The 12,500-nt window shown below is 37.6% G+C and overlaps 1 protein-coding gene across 7 annotated transcripts in view; it reads left to right on the top strand.

Annotated features, from left to right (window-relative positions):
• The window catches only part of LOC130085656 (eukaryotic translation initiation factor 4 gamma 1-like), a 94,940-nt gene that overhangs the window by 35,103 nt on the left and 47,337 nt on the right, over positions 1 to 12,500 (top strand). For 5 of the 7 annotated variants that reach the window (XM_056251548.1, XM_056251546.1, XM_056251543.1 and 2 more), the window contains 3 exons: positions 5,268 to 5,360; positions 6,978 to 8,202; positions 10,381 to 10,463. In XM_056251548.1, the coding sequence (XP_056107523.1) occupies positions 5,268 to 5,360; positions 6,978 to 8,202; positions 10,381 to 10,463 (1,401 nt within the window). Of the gene's footprint in view, positions 1 to 4,657; positions 4,856 to 5,267; positions 5,361 to 6,977; positions 8,203 to 10,380; positions 10,464 to 12,500 lie in introns of those variants that run through there. The other 2 variants (XM_056251547.1, XM_056251549.1) reach the window with 2 other exon arrangements.

The raw sequence follows: 12,500 nt of genomic DNA, 5'->3' as shown, positions 1-12,500 counted from the left end.
GACAACGTGATTCTCAAAATGACTTCTCTGTCAGAAATCTCCACTTCGGTAGCACCTATATACACCACACTTCCCAGTCTTGTACCTAGTTATATTATGAAGACATTTACAGAGGGATTTGTAAACATATTATTCCTAGCCTGATTTATATAACATTTTATTCCAAAAAAACATGGCGAAAATCATTTTTTAAGGCTATTGACAGTATATTCTGATTCACAGGATAGCAAAAGTAGAGATCCATAAATCCTTCTGTAATTTTTTTCCCCATCTAATATGTGAACACACTGAGAAAAATCATTTTAAACCTTGCTTTTTCCAAAACTCAGGTTTCGTTTTTTTTAAATATATGCAAATTAGCGCATATTTAATTAGAAAATGCCTATTTTGCATATTTAAACGTTAAATTACAGAAAACTTGTAATTAATTTTTTCCCTCATCTTACTGTAGGTAGTTAACTAGGAAAGTTTCATGGTGATATCTGCTAGTTAAAAATTGACCTGTACTTTTAAAATGAGAGTTCAGGAATGCAGGTGTGTCTTCTGCTTGTGTTTTGAATGTATTTCTAAAAGGTTTTGGTTTGGTTTGTCCCTCTCGGACCTGAGTATGTTCTGAGCTCATCTCCTAAAATGAAAGCATTGGGTTTTTAACAGAGCAGTTGGGAATGTGTGTTCAAACACAGTGATGGAATTTAATCGTTCACTTCAAAGGCGGAACTTCCGGATTAGAACCTCTGTTGCCGTGACAACGGCTTCATCTCGAGCAACAGTGTAACAGTCGAGTTCCACAAGTTCCCATTCATACGGGAATCGATGTTTAATGCTAACGGCCTGTGAAGACACGAGCTCTGCAGTTGTTTATCAGTGATTTAAACTTGTTGAAGTCGTTACACGTTTGTATTAGCGCACAGCTCTATATAAAAAGTTGGAGATATACTGTATTATATCCAACTTTATCTGCAGTACTCTCAGCTGTCTGATTGCCTGTGGGGAATTGATTGGATGGTTGTGGTTTGCTATTGGTGGATCTCATGTGAGTGACAGGTTGTTGCCCCGCCCTCATGCCAGTAATGACATCATAAGATAAGAGAAGAGATGGGGGGAATATTGAATCATCATTCTGATTCAATATTACCAGAAACATTTTGTGCACAGATGAATCGTTTAGAATAAATACTGCGATATTCCATGAAAAATACAAGAATTTTCCATTTTGATTTCAAATTTAGAATATTTGTCGAATGTAAAAGAAAACAAAATTCTAATGCAAAAACCATGTGTTCGTATTTTTGGTGTCGAGGCGCGCGAGACATGATGATGACGTTACGTAACTGACGCGGTTTGTTTTTGTTAGCTTATCCTGTATACAGCGCCGTGCGGCTGCGCTGTTCATTCGGAAAATGGCGGGAAAGTCGATAAAACTTTCGGGAAAGTTCGAAAGTCGGGAAACATCGGTCAGAGCTATTATGTTTGCTATTTTGTGTTCATTACGCGTCTGTTGAAGTGTGTTTTCTCAGGTTACTGATGCATTTACACCGTTTTATGCACTATTGTAACCTAAATTTCCTTGCATGCACATTAAGGAAATTATATTTTATTTAAGAACAATTGTTTCAAAAGTTAATGCACTTTAAAAAGTGAATGTTATTTAGTTTAAATAAAAGATCGCGATGCATGATTTGCTTTATATAGAGAGCCTAAGCCCCTCCCTCCGCTTCCGGCTCATGGGACCTTATTTCGGAAAAAATATGTATGGTGGTCAATGGCGTCTGAACTGTGCCCTGAATTACACATATGATGTTTGTCAATTTAAAAGATAATTATGAAAATCAAGAAAGTCGAAGTTTGTCATAAAACAGAAGAGTAACATTTAGTTTTATGTGAAAATCGCTAAATGAACGACATCTCCCGGGAAGCGAAACAACGAGCGAGATCCGCTGCTCGTGTGTGTGCAGTCTGGTACAAAACACTCGATGACGGCGTAACGTTACGATTATAACGCAAGACTATAGAAACAATGACAGACGTTAGCTTCAGTAAAGTTAGCTTCAGTAAAGTTAGCTGTTAGCTTCAGTAAAGTTAGCTGTTAGCTTCAGTAAAGTTAGCTTCAGTAAAGTTAGCTGTTAGCTTCAGTAAAGTTAGCTGTTAGCTTCAGTAAAGTTAGCTGTTAGCTTCAGTAAAGTTAGCCTCTAGCTTCAGTAAAGTTAGCTGTTAGCTTCAGTAAAGTTAGCTGTTAGCTTCAGTAAAGTTAGCTCCAGTAAAGTTAGCTCCAGTAAAGTTAGCTCCAGTAAAGTTAGCTCCAGTAAAGTTAGCTCCAGTAAAGTTAGCTCCAGTAAAGTTAGCTCCAGTAAAGTTAGCTCCAGTAAAGTTAGCTTCAGTAAAGTTAGCATCTTTTAGTAAAGTTAGCTTCAGTAAAGTTAGCATCTTTTAGTAAAGTTAGCTTCAGTAAAGTTAGCATCTTTTAGTAAAGTTAGCTCCAGTAAAGTTAGCTCCAGTAAAGTTAGCTCCAGTAAAGTTAGCTCCAGTAAAGTTAGCTCCAGTAAAGTTAGCTCCAGTAAAGTTAGCTTCAGTAAAGTTAGCTTCACTCATTGAGAGAAAATGTGCGCCTTTGGGGTTTGTAGTCTTTGTAATTACGTATTTTCACAGTCTTATACCTCAACAGTTTTACATCAAACTGCGACTTTCTTGACTTTAAAATGTATCTTTTAAATTGACAAACATCATATGTGTAATTCAGGGCACAATTCAAACGAGATCAAAATATTTGTTGTCTCTCGCCATTGACTACCATACAATATTCTTCCGAAATAAGGTCCCATGGTGAAGGGGAGGGGCTTAGGCTCTCTATTTGCTGTTTGCGCTCGCTTGCGCCCTCTTGTGGCCATAGGAGACAATACAGTACTTCTTTTCCTCTAACATTTAAGTATTACCTTTAGAATCCGAATATAATTTTGAATATTTAAGAAAATTTTAATAAGTATAATATTTAAATATAATATTAAAGAAAGAAATTAAAAATTGAGCCATTTTGACAGCCCTATTGTGCATTTATGCTCGAAATGCATTGGTCCTGTTGTTTTGTTGATGCACTGCTGTATTTCCACAGCACATGCAAGGCTAAAGGTCGTTCCACTAAAGGGCGCTGGGGAAGCATCAGCGCTTCGGTGTGGGGTGTGTTGAGCGTGTGTTTGCTGCTGTTATCAGGGGCTCTGGGAGCTCACAGCTGGGGAACTGCACTGGACTTTGACTTCTCGTGTCTCGCATTCGGTCCGTCCGTGAGGTTACATTTCAGAGGAATAGAAACTGAGCGAAAGTTGTGGAAGGAGGAGAAAGAGAGAGAGAGAAAGAGAGAGAGAGAGTATATAAGAGATATACTAATATAAGAGAGACTTTGAAACCTTGATTCCATCATTCTTTGAACTAAGTGACACTGAAAAAATGTCCTTCTTACTCGGAGAAAATGACAGTACAGCTGAACTAGCGGCTAAATATGTGCTAGCTATTCACAACGCCAGAGACAGCTAATTCTCTAGAGTGACCCACTGTATTTAATCATTTATTAAGATTCATTTACAATCCTACTACATATGACATGATTTATACTTATGTTTTACTTGTTTGTTTTATTATTTATATATAATATGTTGATGCTTTGGCAACATTGTGTTACACAGTCATGCTAATAAAGCAAATTTGAAATTGAAAAAAATTAAAAATTGAGAGAGAGAGCTGCAACGAACTGTAATATATATGAATTCATGTATTATATAGTATAGTAAATACAACACCATATTGCTTTCATTGAGAACATGGGAATTTTATCTTCATGAAATTACATGTTGGGATTTAATGTCTTCATGACATGCTTTGAGTCATGATTTTTAATTTAAAAAAATTGTGAGAAAACATCTGATCACTTTATGAATTGACACTAATCTACAACTTATTTGCCATTTAAACATTTGATCTTAATTTGGAGTAAATGCTCTCTGATCGTTTTGTTTTTATTTCTTTCTCTTTTTTTTTGGTATCCTCTAACAAACTGATGAACGGCATTCAATGATTAAGAATCAGATTTAATAATAAACATATTTTGATGTTGATTTATTTTTCATATTGTTATTTTGGCTAGTTGAGATTTTTAAAATGTGTTTTAAAGAAGTCTCTTCTGTTCACCAAGGCAGCATTTATTTAATCAACAATACAGTATAAACAGTGAAATATTATTACAATTTAAAAAAAAAAATCTATTTGAATATCTAGTGTAATTTATTCCTGTGATCAAAGCTGAATTAGCATCATTACTCCAGTCTTCAGTGTCACATGATCCTTCAGAAATCACTCTAATATGATGATCTGATGCTCAAGAAACATTTATGATTATCGATTAAAATGATATATATTTTATTTCAGGATTCTTTGATGAATAGAAAGTTCAAAAGAACAGTATTTATTTGAAATAGAAATCTTTTGCGACATTAAACGTGTGAGTTTTAAACAATTTAAAGCAGCAAAGTCAGTGGGTTCAGTTCTAGGGCTCCACGTGGCTCTCAGTCTCCACCCCCGTCTCTCTCTCTGTGTGTGTGTGTGTGTGTGTGTGTGTGTGTTCAGTGTGGTGGGCGTTCCACATTCCTGTGCACTCGTTTCACAAGGCCGAACTCTCTCTCTCTCTCTCACTCTGTTTCTCGTTCTCTGCTCTCCTGTGTGTGAGAGAGAGTGTGAGGCCCACGTCGGCCCAGGCCGTGTGTGAATGTGCTGCCCAGTTTAGTGTGTCCGAGTCAGGCTGAGTTTAAACTTCAGCCCCAGGATGAGCCGGGCCTAGAAGAGCTCAACCTCTCCGTCCGAGGGGAGGAAGGTAGGGAATGTGCTGTCTCATGCGTGGGGGTGTGTGTGTGTGTGTGTGGGGGTGTTTGTCTCGTTGAACTGGTAAGCCGATATATAATTCATTGCGATAGAGAAGTTGGACAAACAGACTGCTTTGAGTTTGTACGAGTTTTAAGAGGCCGTGTTAAAGTTTTCCAGGCTCTTGTGCATTCTCTTCTTTATAAGGTGCTCCACTGTGTGTGTGTGTGTGTGTGCCAGAGACATTCGTTGCATATTTTGTCTCTTGCAGCACTGATAAATGCTTCTTGGATTAAATCACTCGCTGTTGTTGTTGTTGTTATTTCCCTGTTGTTCGTATCGTCTTCCTCACTTCTCCATGTGGTGCATGTTAAGTTGTGTCATGTTCTCATAGTTTGTTACGTGTTTTAAATGCTTCTCTCTAGATCAGGATCAGAGACCCTAATCAGGGAGGACGTGACATCACAGAAGAGATCATGTCAGGAGGTCGCAGTGGCTTGACACCGACGCCTCCACAGGTAACACACACACACACACCCGAACGCACGAAACTTTACACACCCTCATGCTGATTCAAATGACTTACAGCACCAAATTGCTTTGACTCATTTGCATCAATACTGATGTGAATTTCATTTAACTACATGAAATTATATGCTGGGATACTGTCATCATTGTCAACAGCTTATTATTTTATGAATTGACAGCATGTCTGATAATCTACAACATTAAACATTTATTTTGGAGTGATCTGAACCCTCTGGTGCTTGTGTGGCGCTCAAAAATGACTGAAATTAACCCTTTGGGTCTCCTCGCGTGCCGGTCAAAAATAACCCTTTTTTTAATTATTTCAATTAAATGAATGTACTATATTTTAATTTGATAAAGTTTTTTCTTTAATAATTTTGTGTTTTTAGGGTATTTTATGCTACCAAATTATAGTTATGGAATAGTTATGATCCAAAAACCTGTTAACCACTTTTTGAGCATAGACTTGAAAATGAAATTTCCAACTTAAACTTTCGTAAATCTCGACTTAAGTTTGGTCTCTTTTAAAAGACAACACTTGGCCGATTTATTGCTGAAGTAAAAAATAAAATAAATGATGTTTAAATGTATTATTATGAAAAATGCATTTAAAATGCTTTTTAAACATTTTTTTTTTAGGGCTGGGCAACGATTAATCGCATCCAAAATAAAAGTTTGTGTGTACATAATATATATGTGTATACTGTGTATAATTATTTTGTATATATAAAAACACACATGCATGTATATATTTAAGAAAAATGTGTTATTAATATATCAAATATTTATATTTATATATAATATTAATTATGTATAAATATACATAATGTATATACATGCAAATATTTCTTAAATATATACATGCATGTGTGTGTTTTTTATATATACAAAATAATTATACACACAACACACACATATATTATGTAAACACAAACTTTTATTTTGGATGCGATTAATCGCGATTAATCGTTGCCCAGCCCTAATTTTTTATATGAAATATATATATTTTCCAAAACATGTTTTGCTCTAAAACTATGATAAAACCGAAGCCATAACTCTAAACAAGCTGTGTTACAAATTTGAGGTTGATATCTCAACAAAAAAAATTAATTGGGCGCAGTACCAAACGCTTCCACTAGGTAATAGTATTTGCTTCCCATTCGTTTCAAACGCGCTCATTTTGGACCACCAAAACAAGTGTTAATTCTTTTTTTTTCAGGACCGTTTAACCTTTTCGAATCATGTCAATGATTTTTTTGTGTGTGTGTGTGTTTGTGTGTGTGTTCACACATCAAGTGCCAAAATCTTTACCAAATTTCGTACCATTCTGATGAAGTGAAAAATGTGTTAAAAAAAAACAGCACCAGAGGGTTAACAAAATAAATGCTATTTTATAAGAGAAAGAATTGTTTTTTCTATTTTGTTTTATTTAATGGTATCCTCAAACAGTGATTAGCTGTCGTAAAGCTCAACGCCATTTAATTATTCAGAATCATATTTAATCATAAATATATTCGAAGCTGTGACTAATAATCTGATGATTTGTGATATTTCGTACAAATAATATATAATGAATTTTAATTTTTTGCATGAACTATTTCTTTAAGCCCAACGGTGACAACGCCACATCTCCGGTCGTCGTGACAACCAGGGAGGAGTTTCCCCTCCCTCCAGGTGAAAGCCCGTTCCCCGACACCCCACAGACTCCGCCCCCTACCAGCCCAATTAGCGACACGGTAGATGCTCCGCCCCTAGCGCCTGCAGACGACGCCCATGTGACGCCCACTGTGGTGGATCCGCCCCCTTTTAATAGTGCAGAAGCCACACCCACTAAGAGCAAAGAGGAGGGGCCTGTGACTGTACCGATGCCTGTCCCCGCCCCCCAGGCGGAGCCTGTGCTTGAATCTCCGATAGTGCAACCGGAAGAGCTCCAGCTGTTCAACGGAGTCCCGGCAAGAGACATCAGCCCTATTGCTGAGCCGGACATGACTAAAGAAGCACCAACAATTACCATGGAAATTCCTGATAGGACTGTTCCTCTTCAGGTTGTCAAGGAGACCCCCGTTGTGGGTGTTAAGGAAGTGCCAGCCCCTGTTGTTAAGGTGCCAGCTCCTGTTGTTAAGGTGCCAGCTCCTGTTGTTAAGGAGCCTACTCCTCCATTTTTCAAGGAGCCTACTCCTCCATTTTTCAAGGAGCATATTCCTCCAATTGTCAAGGAGCATATTCCTCCGGTTGTCAAGGAGCATATTCCTCCAATTGTCAAGGAGCATATTCCTCCGGTTGTCAAGGAGCATATTCCTCCGGTTGTCAAGGAGCATATTCCTCCGGTTGTCAAGGAGCATATTCCTCCGGCTGTCAAGGAGCATATCCCTCCGGTTGTCAAGGAGCATATTCCTCCGGTTGTCAAGGAGATCCCTGTTCCCATCAAGGAGACCGTCGCTCCTGTCGTCAAGGAGATCGCCGCTCCTGTCGTCAAGGAGACAGCCGCTCCTGTTGTAAAGGAGACCCCTGCTCTTGTTGTCAAGGCAACCGTTCCTGTAGTTGCCAAGGAAGCTCCTACAGCGGTTGATTCGGAAGCCCTTACACAGGAGACTGTTGTCAAGGAAATGCCTGATGTCAAGGAGATACCTACTAAACAAGTCCTGGAAACTCCACTTGTCGTCAAGGAAACCCCTTCACTCGTTGCCAAGGAAACCCCCGAACCACTTTTGAGGGAAGCCACCGCCCCTTCAGAGGTTGTTGCGAGCGTTTCTAAAGCCACGCCCCCTCCGACAGAAGAGCGAGAGGACACGCCCTCTACACAGACCACGCCCCCTGAGAGTACTTTACAAGGTGTGTAAGGCAATTCGTAACACTGTTATTTTAGTATTTATTTCAGTTTTCAATGGGTTTAGTTTACAACAATACTACATAGTGCAAGTGTTGACATGAGGGGAGATATAGTAGGCATTAGCATAAACCCCTGCCGTCAGTCATGCTGAGCATGTAGAGAATGAAGCTGAGCAAGTTAATGTCAACATGTTGATATCCAACTACCTAAAGAATAACACACCTGGTTTAATGACATTTGAAGGAAACTCTAGCGCCTCCTTGAGTACGGAGGTTTGATACCATCTAGACCTGCACTATTCTTTCATGATTATGGTTTGAATGAATGATTCAATAGCTCACTAAAATAAAAATTTCACTAGTTTCATTACTGGATGAATCAGCGTTTTTACAGAATCTCTTGAATGAATGATTCAATGACTCACTCATAAAGTCTTCACTAGTTTCATTACTGGATGAATCAGCGTTTTTGAACGAATATCTTGAATGAATGATTCAATGACTCACTAAAATAAAGATTTCACTAGTTTCATTACTGGATGAATCAGCGTTTTTACAGAATCTCTTGAATCAATGATACAAAGTTTTAATCGAGATCACGTTTTTTTAACGATTAATCGTGCCGCTCTAATACTTTCAATTGCAACAAAAACACGCGTTAAGTGAATGATTCAATAACTGACTAAAATAAAAATTTCACTTGTTTCATTACTGGATGAATCATCATTTTTGACAGAATCTCTTGAATCAATGATTCAAAGTTTGAATCGAGATCACGATTTTTTTGCGTTTAATCGTGCCGCTCTAATACCTTCATTAGTAACAAAAAGCATACGTTAAGTGAATGATTCAATGACTCGCTCATAGAGATTTCACTTGTTTCATTACTGGATAAATCAGCATTTTTGAACAAATCTCTTGAATGAATGATTCAATGACTCACTCATAAAGTCTTCACTTGTTTCATTACTGGATGAATCATCGTTTTTGAACGAATCTCTTGAATGAATGATTCAGTGACTCACTCATAAAGTCTTCACTTGTTTCATTAATGAATAAATCAGCATTTTTGAACAAATCTCTTGAATGAATGATTCAATTACTCACTAAAATGAAGATTTCACTTGTTTCATTACTGGATGAATCAGCGTTTTTGACAGAATCTCTTGAATCAATGATTCAAAGTTTGAATCGAGATCACAACCTTTTAACAATTAAACGTGCAGCTCTAATACCTTCATTAGTAACAAAAAGCACACGTTAAGTGAATGATTCAATGACTCGCTCATAGAGATTTCACTTGTTTCATTACTGGATAAATCTGCATTTTTGACAGAATCTCTTGAATCAATGATACAAAGTTTGAATCGAGATCACGATCTTTTAACGATTAATCGTGCCGCTCTAATACCTTCATTAGTAACAAAAAGCACACGTTAAGTGAATGATTCAATGACTCACTCAAAGTCTTCACTTGTTTTATTACTGGATTAAACACCATTTTTGAACGAATCTCTTGAATGAATGATTCAATGACTCACTCATAAAGTCTTCACTTGTTTCATTACTGTATGAATCATCGTGGTTACACTTTTTTTTATGGTCCCTTTTGAATATTTTGTTGACTAAGTAACGTTGGACCAATGTGTCAACTAAGTCTCATTAAAGTATTAGTAGACTGTCTGCTTAATATCTGCTAACTCTTTATATTGATAGTCCTCCAACAGACGTTCTGTTGACTATAAGTTACTTTGCAAGTACATGTCAACTTATTCTAACCCTACCTGTCTACTAATACTCTACTAACACTCTAATGAGAGGTAAAATGTTACTTATAGTCAACAAAATGTGTTAAAGGGACCATCAAAATAAAGTGAACCATCATCGTTTTTAAACAAATCTTTTAATTATATGATTCAAAGTTTGAGTCGAGATCGCGATCTTTTAACGATGAATTGTGCAGCTCTTATGCCTTTAATAGTAATGCAAGAACATACGTTAAGTGCTATATGCTAAATGAGGCCGCGTACGTTGACCACGCATTAGCGTTTGTGCACTTGCATTGAGTATATCTCTGGCCTGAAGCTTTTCCACGCTCCTCTGCTGGAGTTTGATGCAGCCACACTGTTTAGTCAATAGTGCATATGTCTTCATACTCGGTGTGTGTTTATGTATTTGCAGTGGTTTCTGTGCCAAAGAAGAAGAGAAAAATGAAAGACCTGAACAAAAAGGAGGCGGGAGATCTTCTTGATGCCTTCAAAGAGGTGTGTAGAAGAGCCCAGAAACAACGACTTCTTTGTGTTCATTCAATAACAATAGCTCAGTCCAAGGCCTGTTCATTATGTGCGTTTGGCAGATGCTTTTATCACATCATGAGTGACGTGAATTCTTTTTTTACCATTTACAGGCTTTAATGCAAATAAAACCGTTTTGAAAATGCAGATTTCACTCGCAGTGCAAAATTCAACCTGTCATTAAAATGTTATTTGTTTTCTAGTGATGAATTCTGAGTGATAAAGTGATGGGATAATGATGATAATTGTTTAGGTCCCACCCACTTTATATTAAGTGGCTTTAAGTACTTGCATCGAAAAATAAGTACAATGGGACAGGTGTGTGTGTGGTATGGGTTGGGTTAAGGTGTAAGGGAAGGGTCAACAGTGTAATTATACATGTAATTATAAATTAATTACAGCTGTAATAATAACATACAGGTATTTTTAAAATGTAAGTACAATTTATAGACATGCAAGTACACGATTCGTTCTGTCGTACACAAGACCATTGTATCAAATTATTAATTTCAGTGTTAGCACATAGTAGTTAAAGCCACTTACCGTAATTCCTCAAATAAAGACCGGTATTCAAATAAACGCCGGGCCTCTGATAGTGGCCGGGGGCGTGGTCAACGTGGACAAATAAAGGCTGGTCTCAAATTAAGGCCGGGGAAAAAATAGTGTGAATAGGTACACTTTAAATGAGTGTACACTCAAAGACAGACGCGCTCAGCGCTTGTCATATATCACAACTATTCAGTGTTTTTAACCACATGTTTATTTTAGGTTTCAGACATTTAAATAGATATGATTTATAGCAAAACAATAAATTTATAGTTTGTAAAATACACAATGGTGTCTATGGAAGCAGCAATAACAATCCATTCAAATATATTTGGCGACGTGTTTTATTCATATCAGATACACAGTGTGTAAGTAACTATAAAGTTTACTCTATTCTTCTCCCAGTTCACCGGCCACTTACTTTCATGTATTTCGGGAGAAACTGAAGAATTCACGCGCTGTAACTTAACAAATCCAACAGACAGGAATCTCTGAACTGCGGTGCCCATCTCACGTTACAGATCAAGATAATTTATAAAGGGTTTTAAACGACAAAACAAACTCACTTACACGGATTTGAGAGTCAGAATAGAAGATAGTTGATGACATGGTAAGCAAGTTTGTTAATATTTAGAAATAAAAGCGCTACATCTGTCATATAGCGCTATTTTGGCTGTGGTGAACACGTGCCAAGCATGACGCGTCACCATGGAAACTAGGGCTGTTGGAACGAATTCCGAAATTCGAATATAATTCGAATATTAAAAAAATCAATACTATTCGAATGCTGAAGTTACTATTCGAATATTGTTTTTTTTATGTATATTTTTTTTTAAGTTTTATACCGTAAAACTTCAAATAATAGCCGAGTCCCAAATAGACGCCGTCTCTTTTACGCCTGGTGTGGCTGCAGGTTTGGGTAAATAAAGGCCGGTCTCAAATAGAGGCCGGGTCTGTTTTTTAGTTTCAGGTTGTATTTAATCCTCTAAAACCCGTGCGATCGTCTGCTTTTTGGCGGTCGCCAACGCAAATGTTTGTCCCGCGAAAGCCTTTTTTGATGGATGTAGACTAGAATGACTGCTGCGCCTGACAGGGCGCATAACGAGCAGAGAGAGAGAGAGTCTTCACGTCTTCAAACATGAGCGCTGTCTTGGCCTCTCTCCCTCGCGCATATTAATCAAAATCAATTGACACGATACTAGTAAAAGGTCGGAAGTTTCACGTGGAGCATTTGGATATTTTTAGAGATTAGAGACTCTAGGCCTCAATGAACAACATCTCAACACTAAATTATAAAGGCCTGTCTCATATAGACGCCTGTCTCAAATACAAGCCGGTGCAGTTCGACGATTTGGGAAAATAAAAGCCCGGGCTACTATTTGAAGTTTTACGGTATGCAATCTTGCCTTTCTCGCCACCTTGGCTTACACACATGTGAAAATGAAATGCTTTTGTTCCGTC

This window comes from Rhinichthys klamathensis, unplaced genomic scaffold (assembly GCF_029890125.1).
Source record: "Rhinichthys klamathensis goyatoka isolate OS25496 unplaced genomic scaffold, OSU_Roscu_1.1 h1tg000084l_1, whole genome shotgun sequence".
Taxonomy (NCBI): domain Eukaryota; kingdom Metazoa; phylum Chordata; class Actinopteri; order Cypriniformes; family Leuciscidae; genus Rhinichthys; species Rhinichthys klamathensis.
Note: the sequence above shows the minus strand (reverse complement) of the source record. Positions and strands in the feature narration are given on the sequence as shown.